Here is a 20,302-nt window from a genome sequence, read left to right as displayed (position 1 = left end):
AGCACAAACATCTACAGTGTGCGTGTGTGTGTGAGATACTGACCTGAGCCTGCTGACGGTCGTTTGGTCTCCTGCGCGGAGAGCGCAGACTCCGGTGAGGGTGATGGTCGTCTGGTCTCCTTAGCGGAGAACGCAAACTCCGGAAAACACCCGCTGGCGATGGAGGAAAGGGAGGATGAGCATGTGAATGCCCACTCACGTTTCTCTCAATCCTCTGAAGACCTGGAGAGGGAAGAGGAATGCATTCTTATGTGTGGTTATGTGGGTATCGGCTGGACAGCCGATGGAACAACAATGTAACCAAGGATATTTCCACCCGACCCTCTTCCGAGGGAAGGAGCGAACGGCCGTAGACAGCTGCAAATTCCATGTTTGAGTCAGCTCTTCGAGCCGTCGGGAAAGAAAGGCACAGGAGGTGAGGACCGAGAGGCCCAAGCAGCTTCAATGTACCAATCATGCAGACGGGCTGGTTCCGGAGGAGGGGGATTAACCCCTCCAACCCTACCGGTTCCGCCGCTCGAGTGGGCACGGCCGCCATCTCCGGGTTGATGTCTGCCTCGGAGAGAAAATGGGGCACCCCTCTGATGCTGCTGAAGTGACGGGACCAGAAGGAGGTCCAATGGATTCGGCAGAAATCGTAGAACACGACTCTGCTGTCTCCATCGGGACCTCAACCGGAGGCTGGGAGGTGGAGGACGCATCCCCCGACCGGCTCAGAATAGTGATGCGGCGTTCAGCACTGCAAAGGCGTGGATGTCGTTCCCATAGAAACGACAGACGTCTCCGCAATCCAAGAGGTTTATGCTCTCACAGAGAGAACAAAAACTCTCCACGAACGCAGCTTCGGAGTGCTCGATGCCCAAGCACGAAGACAGTGCTCGTGACTGTCTCTGGAGCCCTTATACTTCACATCCAAGATCGCACGGACAAAAAGCTATCCAGAAAAGGACGCTGATCTCCGAATATACGAGAGAGTGGCTGTCTTTAAAAAGACACAGAGCTCTCACGTATCACTCTTCTAGGGAAATCACTCTTTAGGTGCTCAGCTGATGATCCGCACAGGGAGAAGCAACGCACACACTAAACTCAAAACAAAAAAGATGCAGAGCAGTGGAATACTGCGAGCGTCCGCTGTGTTAGTACTGCTTGTCAATCAACTTCAGCAACCGTTCCCAGAAGAGCAAGTAGCTTCTCAGTAGCAGATAATGCCGGCTTTGGAAGCAAAAAAGCTAATTTCCATATTTGCACCTGTTGCTTATATATTCCCCCTAGCAGGGCGGCACCAGCATTATGCAAATATCTCAATGCCCAGTTCATTGGCGTTTTAGTAGTATACGAAGCAGATTGGTCTCTCTAAGCGACTTCCCAATTCGTCAGTCACAACGTGACGTCGTAGTGACCGACTGAAAGGGAACAGTGCACTATTGCAGACTTAAATAGGGTACTGAGGATTTAATTATATTATTTTAAAATAGTCAGTAGTGAACTAAAGTTGGCCGGTCTAAGGCAGAAAATGCCAGGGCTGAAAATTAGTCCCACTCCAGCCCTGACCACATCTGTCTCATGGGAGACGATGAGGTCTTATGCATGTTATATTTGGGCAGGATACAAATTTACAGTGGGCATAGTTTTGCCCACGGCCACGGGCCTTGTATTTGAAACATGTACACTATAGATATAGCAGAGGTCAGCAGATGCAGTATTTTGTTGGGAAACCTTGTTTTCTAGCATGATTGTGGATGTTGACTTGTATCACTTACCTACTTTTGTACAGTAGATCACATTTACGGCAATAGTGTTATCAGATTATAGTTTTCTTTCAGCATGATAATGCAGCCTGTCATCTTTAAAAAATATTCAGGAATGGTATAAAGAACATGATGAAGAGATTAAAGTGTTGCCCTGACCACCAAATTCTCCAAATCTCAATTTGATTGAACATGCATCTATGGAAGCCCATTTCCGCCACATAAGAAAAATAATGTGATAGTAAAAGTCGAAAAAAAATAATTTTAAATTACTTTTAAATCATAACTATGAGATAAAAAGTCGAATTTATAAATTTATAATTATGAAATAAAAAGTTGAAATTATGATTTTAAAAGTCATAGTTATGATATAAAAATGTCATAATTATATAGGTCTGTGTTTATCTTCATAGGTACTGCTGAACTTATTTGTGTGTCCCCTCTGATCAGTGTTTTGTGTTATTGTGTTGTGACTGCAGTATCTGTCAGGAGTATGAGAGCAGTCACTGTGCAGTCTGACTGAGGTTTTTGTATCACTCTTTATCATTGTGTCAACACCCAGCTATTACTGATATAGTGTTGACTCTGACAGTAATAATCTCCTAAATCTTCAGTCTGAACTCCACTGATGGTCAAAGTGAAATCTGTGTTTGATCCGCTGCCACTGAATCTTGATGGAGTTCCTGACTGAACGTTATTTATGTAATATATGAGGAGTTTAGGAGCTTCTCCAGGTCTCTGTAAGAACCAGTGTAAACGATTTCCATCATGCACTCTACTGCTGACTTTACAGTTTATTTGAACTTGTTGTCCTGGTTGAACTGTTATTGATGGACTCTGAGTAAGAGTGTACTGTCCTCTACACACTGAAAGAAACAACAAGAATGAAAAATAAGACAACACTGAAACAAATCAATATTTCACCCCTCAATTAATTAATAATGATGATGAAAATGTTACAACACAAACCTTGAGTAAAGATTGTGAGTGTCCAGATAAAGATGATGATGAAAGTCATTGTTGTTCTTTTGGTTTGTGTGATGATGAAGATTCTGTTCTGATCTGATCTCAGTCATGAAGTGTTAAACTCACAGCACTATAAACACTCACACATCACTGAAGCATGACAACACAATGCAAAGAAGACGACAGGAAACTTCTGCTCATACAGACTACTTACTACACTATCATTATTCAATGTGTACTTGCATGCTGAAAATATTATTAATAATAAAATATTAAATAAATATAAAGTTTTGAATAAAAATAAAAACAAATGTCCAAAATATTCAACATTTATCTGTCTAAAGCTGTGTATGCAGTGTTCACACAACACAAGTAAATAAATGAGAAGTAAATGATACAGAGAGAAAACTGGAGAAAATACACTGATAACAAACATAAAAAGATTTTATAATAGTTTTGTGCTTAGCATTCTTAACCTTAAATCATTCAAAGATCTTCACAATATTTGTTTATGTTGTGTGATGTTAGTGTTGTATATTCTGCTGTAGTTTGTGTTCAGTCAAGTGTGTAGAGGTTTTTGTACAGTCGCTCTATTAGTTTGTATCACTGTGGTGGACTTTCGGCAGCGGCACCAGACTGGATGTTGGCAGTAAGTAAATAATACAATAATAATTTTAATACAGTAGATCATTGTTTTCTTAAATATATACATCAGGTGTAAAACAATAAATGGGAGGTACTTTATATCATATTTATTTGTATTAGAAAGATTTTGTGTATACAAGAGCACCCAGAAATGTTGACTAATATTTGTTTGTGTTTAATCATTTGTACATATAGATACTTGAAGTTTGTGGATTTTCTCAAACTCAAAATGATTTTCAATTTTTACATTTATATGAAATCAACATTTAGTCTTATTTTCTTTATGCTCACACTATCGTTAACAAAGTGCAGCTCCGTTTTATTTATATTCGCTGTGTAGTTAAACCTAAATAAGTTACAAAAATATTTTGTTATAGCATTTGGTAAACAGTAAGTTAGATTTTTCAGACTGCAGTTGTTTAAAAAAAATGTTTGTTGTTTAAAACAGATGTTTATTCGGCTGTTTGTTTGTAATGTGATTGATTTCATATTTACTAGAATTTAATTTAGACTAAAATTCAAGTTAAAAGCCTTATAAGGTGCAAGACTTAATGTCACAAATGATTTTTAAGTGTATGCTAAACTTTTATTCTTTAAAAAAATATTATTTGAATATTATTTATTTATATTATTTATAATATGTATATACATTATTACACAAAAACTGTCAGGACTTTAACTCACTGTCACTTTTCTTAATATTTTCTTTCCCAATAATGAATATGGGTCAGTTTCCAGACAGAGCTTAAGTTTTGTCCCACGCTAAAATGTATGTTTGAGCTGTCTTAACTGAAAACAGTTTCATTGAAATATCTTAACATATCAGTGCCATTGTTTTGTCTCAATGTGCATGCCAGTAAAGTTTATTATAAGGTATAAAGTGTATTTATATAATTAAGCCCTAATCCTTTATTTATATAAACCCTGTCCATGAAACAGCCTCTATATTTTTTAATTTATATTTTCATTGAAGTAATGCTGCGGTACAGGCAACCTGTAACCCGTAAATCACGACTTCAAAACCACGACTCACGACTCTGAACTGGGAGTACATCGATCTAGTACGAGTTCACGGGTTTGACTGCCGTTCCAGTGCACTTTCACAGGTAGAAGGTTGTAAAAACACGAGTTACAGGCTGCCTGGAACTCATACTCCCAGTTCAGAGTCGTAAGTCGTGGTTTTGAAGTCATAATTCACGGGCTCAAAAACCTGCCTGGAATGCAGCATAACAAACAGTATTTCAGTGATTCAAAGCCTTCAGATGAACATGACAAAAGTGATTTTAGCCATTTAATGCAGCTATATGATTAAAAAAAAATCAAAATTCTTCAGGAGATCTAAACTTCATTTATTATTTTGATCTTTATACCACAGGCCTGTTGAATGCTTTATTCTGATTGGCTGAGAAATGTTCCATGGGTGTTGATTATTTTTCTGTAAACCGCACACATAACCTTTTAAATGTCAAAAAAAAAAAATAGGCACCAGAGCAATGTTTGTGGTAACCGTGGTATAAGAGGAATAATTGACTCTGGTCCTTTGAATTATTTGAAAATAATGCACACCCGCGGTGTAACGGCACTTCGCTTCGCGTCGTGCCACATTGCACCTTGGGTGTGCATTATTTTCTTATAATTCAATGGCCGTCGTCAATTATTCCTTACTTAATGTTTAACACAGAGAGAGTGAAGTTATTTTATCTTTCTTGTGTGAGTTATTGATTATTGATGTGATTGTCAGCCAACAGTCCCCCTAAAGTGATCGTCCTGCCGCCGTCCAGTGAAGAGATTTCCACAAAGCAAGCAGCAACACTGATGTGTGTGGCCAACAAGGGCTTCCCCTCAGACTGGAGTCTGAACTGGAAGGTGGACGGGATCAGCAGCAGGTCTCAGTACAGCAGTGTTGCTCTCCTGGAGAAGGACGGTCTGTACAGCTGGAGCAGCAGTCTGACTCTCTCTGAGCAGGAGTGGAGCTCAGTGATCTCAGTCAGCTGTGAGCTCACACAGAAAGACCAGCGTGATAAAGTCACTGGAGAATTGAGGAGAGATCAGTGTTCACAGTAGATCTACTCACTCTCTCCTCTGTCTCACATCAAGACTAACAGACTAACTGTGTTTCTCTCTCTCATCTCACATCTCTTTTCACAAACAACACAAGTCTATGTCTGCTTTATTCTGTAACTCATGATTGTGTGACAATTCATCAAATAAAATCATATTGTATCTTTATGTCTTTGACTAATTTTTTGTCTGTTTTGAATATGAAAGCTCACATTTTATAAATAAACCTGACTCAATGAAGCATGAAAACACCTGCAGATGAAGTAATTTTACATAACTGTCAGTCAAATGAAATGCATGAAGAACCTTGAACATGAAGTGTTTGGTGTGTTTAGTTTGATTCTCATGTTACTCCTTCAGTATCTGTGATACAGTTGTTGACTGAATGATACTCACTGATGTTTCTTTTTATTTGAGTGATTATCATCAGTTAAAATATTGTGAATTAAACTGTATTCAAAAAATATTATAAAAATCATCCATGGTGAAGTTGCATTTAAAAAACTAATACACAATGGCAATTAATTAATGATAAGATTTACAACTATTAAAAATAAATTAATAAATAATAAATTAAATAAATAGTTATCTATAAAGTTGTTATTTAAATATACTATAATAGAAAATAAATCAATAGTAAGTGAAATAAACTATCAGCATCATCATCTGTCAGGTGTATGAGTTCAGTCACTGTGAGTCTGACTGAAAGAGGTTTTTGTATCACTCTTTATCACTGTGTCTACACACCACCACTGTGATAACTCTGACAGTAATAATCTCCTGAATCTTCAGTCTGAACTGCACTGATGGTCAAAGTGAAATCTGTGTTTGATCCGCTGCCACTGAATCTTGATGGAGTTCCAGACTGACGACTTGTTGCAGCATATATGAGGAGTTTAGGAGCTTCTCCAGGTTTCTGTAAGTACCAGTGCAAGTAACTACCACCATGCACTGTACTGCTGACTTTACAGTTTATTTGAACTTGTTGTCCTGGTTGAACTGTTATTGATGGACTCTGAGTAAGAGTATACTGTCCTCTACACACTGAAAGAAACAACAAGAATGAAATATAAGACAACACTGAAACAAATCAATATTTCACTCTTCAATGAATTAATGATGATGATAAAATGTTACAACACAAACCTTGAGTAAAGACTGTGAGTGTCCAGATGAAGATGATGATGAAAGTCATTGTTGTTCTTTTGGTTTGTGTGATGATGAAGATTCTGTTCTGTTCTGATCTCAGTCATGAAGTGTTAAACTCACAGCACTATAAACACTCACACATCACTGAAGCATGACAACACAATGCAAACTCACTCTCACTTCATTTACATCATTTACCTGAACAGACTTTTTCATTTAATTTTTCACAGTGTACGGTGCATTCATTCACAGCCCCCTAAAGAAAATTTATGACAAACAAACTGTTCTCCAACTTAACATTATAATCAAACAAAACATTAAATTATATAAAGTAGTGCTGTTGGTTAATAGCCTTATTTTTTAAGGTTTTAATTACACAGAATTCATGATCAATTAATATATTTTATAAAATGTTATAAAACTGGGCCCCCCGATCGCTGCCCCCAGTTTGAAAACCACCGCGATAAGGATATGAGTGACGTAGCGTTAAGAAGGTTTCGGAAAACCCAGCCCTGGATTCGGGATTGATTTCGGGACACCCAAAGATTCAGGCCCACCTCAACTTAATTCATGCCCACCCATCTGTCCCGTTCTGCTTCCACCACTGAATTAAACTTTGACTGATTTTAGATGATCTGTCAATGTATTTCTGAGATGTTTGTTTTCAGAGACCCAAGCCATCACATAAACCTTTTCAAGACGCACTGTCATAATCTCAATAGTGCAGGGCCGTGCACAGGGGGGTGGCCCGGTGGCTAGAGCAACTGCCCTTCTGCCCTAATCGGCTGAGGTGCCCCTCTCGCCAACCCCAGTCAAAGTGTTCTGTTACCGCTCGTCTAAAGATCCACTGTTTCTGGTAATCCACTTCGTGATTTCCCGCCCGCTCCGCAGCATCTCTCACATTCTGTGTCCACTCTTTGAAGGGCGAAGACGACAGTTTGTTGTATTAACAGGTAGTTCATTACATTACCTCAGTTGTTGAGCTGCTCAATTAGTAATTTGGTAGTTTGAAGTCGAAAGAGGTTGTGGTCTATATTTATTTTTGCTTGCTTGTGTTCTAGTGATCACTACTTCATTTTCTCGTTATCTCGAGAAAACAGCAGCTTGTTTTCTCGTGATCTCGACATAACAAAAGTTGTATTCTTGTGATGTAATTAAAGCATACGTGTACTCAATAGAGCATAATTTTTAGACATATTTAGCAAATTAGCATGGATGAACAAATGAGATTTTACTTAGATCAGGGATTCGCTCAAGATGAAACAGATTTGGCAATAATTGACCATTTGATAGCGCGGTGAATTTAGGGACCATCTTCAAAGTAATCCATATACGTTTCTACTTTAAACAGCATTAAAATGGAATAACTTAAAGTCAACAAACAGTCACAAAACCAACTGTAAAGTGTTCGTGGTTGTCAACTATAATGCACACTTTTTTAGATGTTTCATATTTATTCAAATAAACTGTTAAATACTATTGAAGATAGAAACGTGTACAGTTTAGAGATGGTCCCTAAATTCACGAACATCAGACTTTATTTATTTATTAAGTCTATCGACAATTAGCTACGCGTGGTAACGGCGAAGACTCCATATGCATCAGCAGTCCACTTCAAAATAAATGAAATATTATGGACAGGATATTACATTATTGCATTTGGATTATTATGTCTGGATAGCGAGAAAACAACTTTTGTTATCTCGAGATCATGAGAAAACAACCAGCAAAAATAAAAATATGGATGACCTCTCTCGGGTTTTTGTATTTCTGTGGATGATTTGCTCTCTGTCTTCTTAAAGTGCTAACAACTTAGCAAACATTTTTAGAATAACAGTGATTGTCTAATGAGTACCCGATGAGATCTAATATAAATAACACCAAATTTGCTGTTGTTGGCACACTTTGTCGACAAAAAATAAAAAACAATGTTTTTTAAAAAAAAGTCAGAGTTGGAAGGGAGGCTGCAAAAGCTGTTCAAAATTGCAAACATGGATTCAAAGCTTCAGCATGTAAATCATATAGAATATTAAGAAGTTTTGTCACACTCTAAATCTTGTTATAAAGTCTATTTTCCATTATAATCACTTATATTATTTGATACTAATCTATAACACATCATATTTCTAAAACCATATAAATTGTGCCCCCCATGCCCCCTTTTTGGTTTGGGCCACTGCCCCTCAAAATGTCTGTGCACGGCCCTGCAATAGTGTCAGAATAATCTCCGTACACAAACAAACATCATCACATCATCATCATCAGATCATTACTAACAGTTTCCATCACATTCAGACCTGTCTAACTTCACACTTTCAGATCTCACACATCTCTACTGAACTCCTCTATCACAGATCAAATTGTGTAGATCAATGACAATCAGTCCTATCTCATGCCTACTGAACCATTGGGTTTCAGTATTGTAATCTGATGTAAATGTCACAGATACTTGGATACAGAATCACACCTGGACATCCATTGTCTTATCTACATTCACTTATGTAATGTTTTCTTCTGAGGTCTGTTGTTAGTCCACGAGCTCCACCTTGTGGTTCCAATAAAATAACACACAAAGTATTTTCACTGCTCTTCATTTAAGCAGATCTTTCAAATAACACCTGAGTATCAAAAATGACTAATGACACAACTTTGCAATTTCACTTTTTTATTTATCACACTCATCTAGTAGAACATTCGTATATAACATGCAATACTTGTACATATGCGTGTTGCATAACTATTATAAACTGTTAAATAGAAGAAAGCAATCCAACTGCAGAGAATTTATAAAAAAAGTGTCTCTTTTTTCACAAACCCCATTAGAAGCTTCTGCTGCAGGCTCGTATTTTGACATCACACGTGATACACATAAGTTTACATGACGCGGCAAACACATATTTTGAAAGGACGAGCCACACAGCTTATCGGCTACATTTATGTGTGCGCGCCCTCGAAAAATAAGTCACTGGCCTCCAGGCCGTAGCCAGGGTTTGAAAATTACTGAGGTCCAGGGTGGGGTGTTAAGAGTTAACAAATGCTATCCCAGGTGAAAAAAGTGCACATAAATAAAATACACTTTTTACGCTTAGTAAATGTACTATTTTCGTGCACTCGTTTTGTGGCTTATATATCACATTTGTTTTTGGTACTTCTTAAAATTAAGTTAATAACATCTAAGTGTTATTTTGAGACATCATTTATTTCAATAAAAATCTAGTTGGTATTCTTACTTTTTCAGGTAAATTGAAGTACTGCTCAAGTAGAACTTTACTTTTAATAAGTATATTTGTAGCGAAACTTTACATAACTTACAAATGTACTTGCTAGTATTTAAGTGGTTTAAGTACATTGAAGCATACTTTATTTTTACCTGAGATCTAAAATATTCTGTCTTAACCTTTTTACACTTTGGGTACACACTCTGTTTTGGGGGATGGACTGGGACTGCTGGATTATTTATTACTTTTTCATGCAACAATGTTTATTTTTGTAATCATTTTAATAAGCAATATTTTACAACAAAAACGTTACAAGATTTTAAACAAGAACTTGTTTAGTGCTCTTATTGTTTTCAGCATGACTTTGTTAAAGGTTAACTTCTAAATTAAGTTAAATAACAGAATTCTTAATTTGTATGTTTTGTTGAGATTAGCTTTACCGTTTTACGCTACGTGTTTTAACATATTTGGCATATTTTATTTAAACCCAATTCTTCTACATCTTTGTACCAAGAGTTATTTTCTGTTTTTCGATAGAATTGTTGATACTGTTGATACTCTTACAGACACAATCATGATGATTACTGCTTTTATCTTACCGAATGTAGTATCAGCAACCTGCTCGTGCTGAATGATGCGTCTTATTTGATAACTTTCAGTTTCCATGTTGCCAGATCAGTATGAAAAACAAGCAAAAATTGGCCTTAAAAAACAAAGTTGGTCCAAACCTTGTATTTCAGAAATAAATCAGATAAATCTCTAATACTAACCTACACCTAACAATCACTTTATAGATAATGTCAAAGTGTCACATTAATTGCTAAAACACTACGTCTAAAGAGGATTTTTAACAATGGGATCTGGCAACACTGCAAATTCTGTACCAGTCGCAGCTTCAGCCAATCTTCGTCATTTTACACTAATCTATACAGTAGAGTGTCCAAACTTAATTATATATGCGGATTCGTTTTGAAAAACTAATTGGTCATTCATAAAACTTCAAATTGTATTTTTTATATTAAAAAATTACCAAGGTCCGCACCTCTGTGACCTCATAGCTGGCTACGGCCATGCTGGCCTCTACTAGTTTTTAGCCAATTCTTAAAGACGGCTACAGAATCAGCAGATCTTGTTGCAACTTGCAGATCATTCCACAGATATGATACACATCCAGAGAAGGTACATGATAACAATTTTTTTCCCTTTTTGGGATGGCACCACAAGACGTCACTTGATGGCAGAGCGCAGGGATCTAGATGATACATAAGTCTGGGCCCATTATTTGAAAATGTGAACTCGTGAAGTAATGTTTTAGTATGCATTCAATGCAAGCCTTTGTACATAAGGCCCCAGCTCCTCTTTGTCACGTGCTGTTGACAGGGCGAATCGTAATATCGGTGCTCTATTGATAATGGCTTTTTATAGTAGTTTGTACGCACTTATCTCAGATTCAACCTACTTAGAATTGATTAAAACTAACTAATTTCAGTTTTCCATCTCATAGTAATCAACTCAGAGTTCTTACTGAAGTGGGCCCCTGAAGTAATTTTTTCTTTTGTCAATTATTTATTGGTTACATAGACATTTTTATTTTTCATTGTTTGATGCATCATCTGCTGTTCGTTACTTTGATGGCAGCGCAGTGAAGCAGGGGTTCTGTTTGTTTGCGTGTGTTTTTGTTTAAGTGTTGATTTCAAACAACAACAACATTTTCCCAGAATCACTTTTATTTGTAAACGGTTTGAGTCAAACAACATGTGTGCTGGGTAGAGTTGGGGTTTGGATGTCTAAAAATGGAACAGAAAGTTATTCTAACCCCAACCCCAAGGGACAATGATAAGAAAATAGGAAAATACAATGAGAAAACAATACATTCAAAAGCGCAGAGTAAAAAGTATGTTTTTGGCTAAAACAACATATTTTTGGCTTTAAATGTGTGATACAATACTCAAGAAATTAGACAATAGGAGTAATGTAAAAAGTTTCAACCTGAAGAAAGTGTTTTCCAATTCAAATACAATAATAATTACCTGTACAGCACAGAAATATTTGTATATTTACATAATTAATTTTAAGAATTATTGAAAAGACAAAGAGTACATGTAAAACTAAAATGAAGTTTTGGGTATGCCAGGCTTGCCCTTTATACACATTCCAGATACATTAGCATAAATTTGTTATATTAAGAGTTTAGAGCTAGATCTTGGGTTTGTTAATCCCAGTTTTATTTTAATTTGAGTTGTGTTGCGCTACTTAATTGTAAACACAATTTAAGAAATCTTTATTTAAACCATCATGTGGTATATTGTGTCTTCCATTATGAATTGTGATTATTTATGCCATGAATACGGTGTAACTAATCAGCAACAATATTGATATTGTTAGTCAAAAAGAAAATAAACAGTTTGACAACCCCGCAGGCATATGACCGACTTTCAACATTGAAATTTGGTTGAAATAAGGTCAGTTGTTTGATCAACTTTGAAACAACGGTGAATGGTAAAAGGTTGCAAAAGGTTAATAAAATGCTTAAAAATCAATAAATAAATTTGCAAAATCAAAAGGTAATTCAATGTTGATTCAACCTTGTCCTTGACGTTGATTCGAATCAACGTTGAAATGCTTGCTGGGAAATGTAATAATTAATTTTAGGATTATAAATCACCACCATATATCAGTAATAATCTATTGTATTGACTAATGGAGCAGTGTGGCTGGATATATTTGTCACCGGTGCTGTTAATGTTTTTCTCGAGCGATTGGACTCTTTTCCGTGAAATTATAAAAGATGTCTTGTATTTACTGTAAAATAAAGACGACATCCCGGACTGGACACTTCGAAACAGACAAGCCAAGTTACCATGCCACCAAGTGTCTCTATTTTATTTGTAATAGGCTAAAATATGCTACATCTTTGAATCGTGCCACCAAAGTGCCTGTTTCTGATCATCTAGCAACAAATTTAATTGTAAATGTTTGTATATTTAAACCTCCTCATTTGCTCAGTTTAAAGTTAATCCCCAATTGAGATTTAAATCAGAGTTTAATGCAGTGGATCAACTGGATTAAAGATAATCTAGATTTACTGTAAAATTTAAACCTGACTCAAAATGGGAATTAAAACGTAGCCCTGATTATGTTTAATTAAACAAGGGATAAAGTTTGGTACAACAGAATGATCAAATCATCATTGATTTAAACCAGATTTAAGCCTAATCCTTGTTGGTGCAACCCACCTTAAATGTATGTATTAAATACACTGAATTAACCTCATCTATCTTTTATTAACCCATTTGTGCCCAAATTTTTCTTAATGGTTTCATGCATATAATTGTGTTAATAGTGTCCTCTGTAAACATGTTCTGCATTTATTTTCCCCATTTTTATTTTTATTTTTTTGAAAATCGTATTTGAATGTGCGGCAACTATAGTTGCCGGTGGGCAAAAAGGTTGTATGCACCCCTTTAATGTCAAATTTTAATACATTTGGCATCTTACTCAAAATAATGGCTTTCAACAGATCAACCTTTATACATAAACACATTTATTATGTATAACAGTCAAATAACATTCGATGCGAACCCCCCCCCCCAAATAAAAATGCATCAAGCTTATAATCTCTTGTTCAATTCAATTCAATTTTATTTATATTACGCTTTTCACAATTGTTAATTGTTGCAAAGCAGCTTTACATGAGTAGATGTAAAGGAGAACACAGAAAATCAATAGATAATATAAGAAGTAGAATATAGCAGCTAAGGATAAACCGTACAAGCGAGCGTATTAATAATGTAACGTATACAGTACTAAGTTAAGCCAAAGTTGGCTGACTCTCTCGGGGATGAAAACCCCCCTAGGAGAAAACCCTCTGGGAAAAACTCCTAGAAGGACAAAAACCCTTGGGAGAAATTAATATATATATTTATATATATAAACAGGGTAGGGATAGGAGGCGGGTAAGCGGATTAAACTGGTTCAGCCGGTGGTCGCGCATTGGCTGGGCATCACGTTGAAGGACAGCCAGTAGATCAGTGGTGTGATGACCTTCACAGCAACAGGAAATGGGTCTGTTTGTCTCATTGTCCTTGGGGTCAAGGACGAGACAGGGAGAGAGAAACAGAATTCTATTAGCGTAGGGGCCGGTCGCATGAAACGCAAGTGTCATGCAGTATTGTAGTTTAAAGCTCACGTAACACACGGTGTTTCTGCATTTCTGATATTAATCTGGAGTACCTATGGAGTAGTATGACATCCTTTATATCTCTGAAGAGTCTTTAGTTTAATCAGATTTATAAAAGAAAGATTAGCTTTACCGAATCTTTCCGATAACGTACGAAAAAATGAAGAAGGAGGAGTTATAACACGGGAGGAGCGAGTACGAGTCATACAACACTATACAACACTATACAACATATATTTTAACTTATGATTCACTACATGTTCGTGTCATTTATATAATATACACGCGCCTATTTCCAACATAAGACAGAAGTCTTACTTACCACGTGTAACTCGTCATGACCCGGTTCTGAAAATCCACCGAATAAAACACACGCCAAACTCCGCTGCTAATCCGGATAATAAACTATATCCATTGTTTCCATAAGGCTGGATGTCTTCTCCTTACATCCAAAAACACACTTCTTGTTGTGCCATTGTTGACTTTTGAAATTAAACAAGGCTGAGTGGCGTGATAAGCTGTTAGCAAGCTCTAGCGTCTCCCGCTGACTGACGGCTGGGCGGGGTTTTCCGGGGGAAGTTTTCCGGCGGAAGCCCATATAAAGAAGTGATACGTATGGAAAACCCCTGAAACGTCAGTTAGAACCGTAATCGAAAAAAATTTGCCGAAACTTGTACGAATCCTGGCGAAGTGCATTCGGCACAGAAATACTCTGAAACACGCCCAACTGCATTTTTGACACTTTGCCTACGTTTAGCATGAGGAAACAACTCTATAACTGTGTTAATAAGTCAGAATGCTTGAAATACCATTAAACCCCCCCTTTAAAAATGCTCGGTTTCAGACAGGCTACCTATTGCAACAATAGTATATTACCCATATGAGGTATGTGAGTGCTTTGTTCTAGACAAAAAAACTATTGCGGGACAAGTACAATTACTGGACATTTTATGTGAATGCTTTGCTAAAGAAGAATGTCTTAAGTTTAGATTTACGAACGCGTGCTAAGTGATATAAACTGTGACTTGTTCAGGTTTTTTATTATTATTTTTATTTATTTATTTTCTCTGTTGCATTCAGTGCTTTCTTCCAGAAACAACGGACCATATGTCAGCTCCAAATCAGTTCATATCACTTAGGTCATATCACTTAGCACATCGTTCGTGGCTCGACTTGTCGAGTCTGTTTTTCAAGATGTCTGCTGTCTGAATACGCGTAATGTGCTGTCTTTATAAAGTAGCTTCTTATTAAACTGTTTGTACACTGACAAAGTTCTCAATGCTTCGGTTTGTATGTAAGGACCCTCATTATGCTACTGTGGTAGTGTGAGGCTATTTTGAGCCTTGTTAGTGGTATTAACTAGCGATTTACTTGTACTTACTCTTTGCCCCATATACTAGCGCTATATGCTAATCTGTTTTTATTGATAAAAAACTCTTTACATTCGATTATCATGAAAACGCATCACCATGTGTTAATTACCCCTAGGTTCATTTTTCACCTGAGTTGTCCTTTAATGAAAAAAATATGAAAATAAATCAATAAAATGGGCAACCAGTCTTTGGAAGAAGAGGAGATCTCTGTCTCCCTCTTTAAATGACCTGTATGAATGGATTTTATTCCCTATCAAATTAAGGTCTAATGGACAGTAGATATGTTAGTTAAAGGGTTTTAGGTATGATATTATGAAAGAAAAAAGCACTAAAAAGACCAATAACCTTGATTATTAACCTATTGGCACAGTATACACCATTTCCCCATGATATATGTACTTACAAGGCATTTGCCCACCGGCAACTATAGTTGCCGCTTGGACTTTTGACTAAGTATATAAAAAACTATAGATCTCTTGTAAGATTTGTTTTGTTTGGATGACTCTAGAGACCTTCATGATTATGTAGATACATAAATGTCAACCAAAAATACTTGTTAGTAAAATGAAAATTACCTTTTTTTGGGAGGGTTTGCCTTCGCCATGTTTCTTGGAAGAAGAGGTAAGAAGTTGACAGCCTCATGTGACAGGAAGGAGATAAATACCTTTTCTTTCTTTTTTAAATCCTTTATTTGATTGTTAGCTTGCATGTCATTGAGAAATAAAACATGGATAACAACTAAAAAATTCTTAAAAAAGGAAAATGACAACTATGCACTGTGGCAACTATAGTTGCCGGTGGGCTGAATGAATGAAGCATATAATATCATTTCAGTTGTCATTGCTTTCATTATTCAATTTGCTTAAATAATACAGTCACAGTAAATTACTGAACTGTGTGTGTACAGAACAGTATATAAGGGATAGAAATTAAATTCTGTCATCATTTATTCTCATGTTGTTCTTAACCTGTATGTTGTTAATATCATAGAGCTGTTGAATGCTTTAATGGTTTAGAAATGCTACACGGGTATTCACTATTTTTTGATAAACGCAAACCTGACCAGTCAAATGTCTTAAAATAAAACATCTGAATTATGTCTTATTGTGAGGTAACCATTGTATAAGCGGAATAATTGAGAAAGGCCCATTGAATTATTTCAAAATATTTATTCCAGTATAATGATTTCTATTGTGCTCTGACCAACACAACTCATCCACATTTATTCACTCAGCCCTTACAAACCACCTGAGATACATTGCACAATTTTGGGCTGTCCCAGACGAAAGATTACCATCGTGATACAATCGTGGCGATTTCTGTGACTCTTCGCTATATACATTTTTTAATTTTATACCATTCAGTTATGACAGAGACAATGTCATTTTTATGTCCAAACATATACAAGAAAATACTGGAGTTGCACACTTCAGTAGTAATTTAATTCAACTCAACTTTATTTATAACACTTTACAATTGTTCGTACCAAAGCAGCTTCATATGAAATAGCAAGTGATCGCAATCACCCAGTATTATAAAATGTATTCTAGTCAGTCCCTTACATACATTAAGAAAAAATGTGTCATTACAATATAATCAGATTGAAAGGGAAAAACAAACATTTACCGTTTCTATGTATTATCAACTGAAAACAAATCTTGCCTTGATACTCCAACATCAATCTGTGTGTCTGACAGAATTCATCTTCATAAAAGACCCTTTTTAATGTTTGTAAAACATCGGGAAGCCCGTTTAAGTTACCCGGCTTGAATTTTAATTTATGAAATCATATTTAAAGAAACAGCACTCATTTTAAACAGTCAATTACTTTGGATGCTCGTTTATCTGATAGAGTGGGTGGCTCTTAAAAGAGCCTTTGAGTGTTGAAAGCGTCAACGGATTTATTTGGAGCTGGTGTACTTGGTGACGGCCTTTGTTCCCTCAGACACGGCGTGTTTGGCGAGTTCACCGGGCAGCAGCAGACGCACGGCGGTCTGGATCTCTCTCGATGTGATGGTGGAGCGCTTGTTGTAGTGAGCGAGACGAGAGGACTCACCGGCGATACGCTCGAAAATATCATTGACGAAAGAGTTCATGATCCCCATGGCCTTAGAGGAAATCCCGGTGTCAGGATGAACCTGCTTCAGTACCTTGTAGACGTAGATAGCATAACTCTCCTTCCTGGACCTCTTGCGCTTCTTACCGCCCTTTACGGCGGTTTTAGTAACGGCCTTCTTAGACCCCTTCTTAGGTGCGGACTTCACTGGCTCAGGCATGATTTCTCAAGAAAGAACAACAAAGTGTGTAACGATCTTCTCTGGTGAAGAAGTATTTATTCTCTGTCCATGCTAATTTTCAAAGACAACCGGCTTACGGTGCTGATTGGTTGTCTTCATTTGACAAACACCATGAATGGATTTCATTGGTATGGCTAAGACGTGAGAGAGCCAATCAAAGTGGCTAAGACCGTAGCCCCACCCACAGCGTAATGTTTGAATTCAATGCACTCATGTATTGTAGTGCGGTTTTACTTTCCCGCTCTTTTTAAAATACAATTTCTCTGAAATATAGTTATTTTTGGAAATAGAATGCGCAAATTTAAGGCACACTTTAGTTATTTATTTTGCAGGAAATCGTTTATTAAAGGAATACACGCAAGATCTTGTTACGTAAAGGCTTAAAAGCAACGCTTTTGAGAACAATGTTTTCGTTAAAGAGATGGCGTTTGTTAATCCTTATGTTAGCTGTCAATTTAGTTAAATTAACAACTTGTATTTGGCGAGTCAATGAAGACGACTAAAAAAAGAGACAATATACATTTCCAAGTAGCGCGCTATACAAGTTCTCATTTAGAAACCAAATAATAGTCCAGCGCAATGAGACCACCAAATTAAGGTACCTACAATAGGTGACCGTTATATTAATTTCTAATCTGGAGCTCGGAGTGAAAACGTCTAGGGAAATTCGTGATCAACACTCTAAAGAAGTCTGATAAACATTATAATAATTAATCGACATACGTAACTGGACAGGGGGTTGAAACTGAGAACAAGGAAGTCTGATCGGGTCACATCGACTTTAGCTAAACTATTCAACCTAGGGATCAGCACGCATAAAACATTAATACTGGGCAGATTTCGCCTCTTAATGTGATAATGTGGGTGGCTCTTAAAAGAGCCGTTTGGGTTCGTGTGGAGTTTAGGCATTTAACCTCCGAAGCCGTACAAAGTGCGACCCTGACGCTTCAGAGCATAGACGACATCCATGGCGGTGACGGTCTTTCTCTTGGCGTGTTCAGTGTAGGTGACGGCGTCACGAATAACGTTCTCCAAAAACACCTTCAACACACCGCGAGTCTCCTCATAGATCAGACCGGAGATACGCTTGACACCACCACGACGAGCGAGACGACGAATGGCGGGTTTGGTGATTCCCTGGATGTTATCACGCAAAACCTTGCGATGACGCTTAGCGCCTCCTTTACCGAGTCCTTTACCGCCTTTGCCTCTTCCTGACATGATTTCAGTCTGATGATCAGTAAGTGTGAGAAGCACGACAGTGCAACAAAACTTTACAGTTGTCTACAGGACCTAGTGGAAACACACAAAAATGAAGGCGGTGCCTTGTGACGTGTCACAGTAAAAAGAGCTACATACAGTTTAAAGCTGAAATTTAGCTTTCGATTATTAACTGATCTAAACAGACATCTTTAAAAAAAACGTTATTGTTTATTCTAGAAAAGTATATGAATTATATGAAATCATATGTGCTTGCTGAGTGATTTTAAATAAGTGGGATGCATGCTTCTAATAAACGTGGTGCTTATAATGTAGTTATTCAAATATCAAATTGTCATTTTGTCGGTAAAAATAAACATATATTTATTTTTGAGGCACAGAATTTTAATTTTTAAACAATTTTAGTGATTAGTTTATAATCTTATATAGTCTTCCGTTTCCGATGCTTCTGCCATTATTTACCGGTTAGACAACATTTCCTCATTGAAAATCTGGAGAAAAGTAAATTGATGACGTTAAAAAATATGCACATATGCTACCTTCACAAATAAAAATCAGTGTTACGTTGAAAAGTTATTATTTGAAATCGTCACCATGCCTTCCCTAACACACTTTGATAGAGAAAATAGCATATATTAACAAATTTATAAAGAACACATCCTTAAACACACAAAAAAACCTTTGTAATTAAGTAAACAACAATGGGAAATTTCTCGTTCAGTGGAATTGTGGTGGCTCTTAAAAGAGCCTTTATTGTGGGGGACGCTATCAGGTTTAAGCGCGCTCTCCCCGAATGCGGCGAGCCAGCTGGATGTCTTTGGGCATGATGGTGACCCTCTTGGCGTGGATGGCGCACAGATTTGTGTCCTCAAACAGGCCGACCAAATAAGCTTCGCTGGACTCCTGCAGGGCCATGACGGCGGAGCTCTGGAAGCGCAGATCAGTCTTGAAGTCCTGGGCGATTTCTCTCACCAGACGCTGGAAAGGCAGCTTACGGATCAGCAGCTCAGTGGATTTCTGATAGCGGCGGATTTCTCTCAGCGCTACGGTACCGGGCCTATAACGATGAGGCTTCTTCACACCGCCGGTGGCTGGGGCGCTCTTACGGGCAGCTTTAGTAGCGAGCTGCTTCCTCGGCGCTTTGCCTCCGGTGGATTTACGAGCGGTCTGCTTTGTTCTTGCCATAATTACAAGGAAAATTCTTTGCCTTTCGACGACTCGACGTAGAATACACAACGTCTCTCGGCAGGGTGTTTTTAAAGACAAGTCGACCATGCGCTCAGAAGGTGGCGACAGTGTACTCGCAAATGATTGGCTAATCCTTGACGTCAAAGTATATTGCTAGCCAATGACTGCGCATCTCCTTTTTTCAAACAAGCGGTGTTTCCCGCTCGAAATCCTTCATAAAGCAGAAGTTTAAGCGGTTTTAATGCATCAAATATTA

General features: G+C 37.3%; 4 protein-coding genes across 4 annotated transcripts in view; all 4 read right to left on the bottom strand.

Annotated features, from left to right (window-relative positions):
- LOC141364420 (immunoglobulin kappa light chain-like) overlaps window positions 1-10,453 on the bottom strand; it is an 83,053-nt gene extending 72,600 nt beyond the window's left edge. Inside the window, exons 1-3 of the mRNA XM_073869107.1 lie at window positions 10,387-10,453; window positions 6,567-6,659; window positions 6,171-6,464 (exon numbers count right to left, since the gene is read on the bottom strand). Coding sequence (XP_073725208.1) covers window positions 6,171-6,464; window positions 6,567-6,659; window positions 10,387-10,453 — 454 coding nt within the window. The remainder of the gene's footprint in view (window positions 1-6,170; window positions 6,465-6,566; window positions 6,660-10,386) is intronic.
- Window positions 10,454-17,117: 6,664 nt separating this feature from the next.
- Window positions 17,118-17,669, bottom strand: LOC141364155 (histone H2B-like). The gene has a single exon (XM_073868256.1). The coding sequence runs from the start codon at window positions 17,614-17,616 to the stop codon at window positions 17,242-17,244; it is 375 nt and encodes a 124-aa protein (XP_073724357.1). The 5' UTR covers window positions 17,617-17,669; the 3' UTR covers window positions 17,118-17,241.
- An 838-nt stretch (window positions 17,670-18,507) lies between these two features.
- LOC129433371 (histone H4) lies at window positions 18,508-18,874 on the bottom strand. Its single transcript, XM_055191957.2, has one exon. The coding sequence runs from the start codon at window positions 18,856-18,858 to the stop codon at window positions 18,547-18,549; it is 312 nt and encodes a 103-aa protein (XP_055047932.1). The 5' UTR covers window positions 18,859-18,874; the 3' UTR covers window positions 18,508-18,546.
- A 436-nt stretch (window positions 18,875-19,310) lies between these two features.
- LOC129433947 (histone H3) lies at window positions 19,311-20,067 on the bottom strand. Its single transcript, XM_055192691.2, has one exon. It carries the CDS (start codon window positions 20,041-20,043, stop codon window positions 19,633-19,635), a length of 411 nt encoding a protein of 136 aa, XP_055048666.1. The 5' UTR covers window positions 20,044-20,067; the 3' UTR covers window positions 19,311-19,632.
- Between the last annotated feature and the right edge of the window lie 235 nt (window positions 20,068-20,302).

The sequence above is a fragment of the Misgurnus anguillicaudatus genome, chromosome 6 (genome assembly GCF_027580225.2).
Source record: "Misgurnus anguillicaudatus chromosome 6, ASM2758022v2, whole genome shotgun sequence".
NCBI lineage: Eukaryota > Metazoa > Chordata > Actinopteri > Cypriniformes > Cobitidae > Misgurnus > Misgurnus anguillicaudatus.
This window is presented reverse-complemented; position numbering and strand designations above follow the sequence as displayed.

Coding starts and splice junctions, on each gene's coding strand:
- LOC129433371 (XM_055191957.2), bottom strand. CDS start 18,858: ATGTCAGGAAGAGGCAAAGGCGGTAAAGGACTCGGTAAAGGAGGCGCT.
- LOC141364155 (XM_073868256.1), bottom strand. CDS start 17,616: ATGCCTGAGCCAGTGAAGTCCGCACCTAAGAAGGGGTCTAAGAAGGCC.
- LOC129433947 (XM_055192691.2), bottom strand. CDS start 20,043: ATGGCAAGAACAAAGCAGACCGCTCGTAAATCCACCGGAGGCAAAGCG.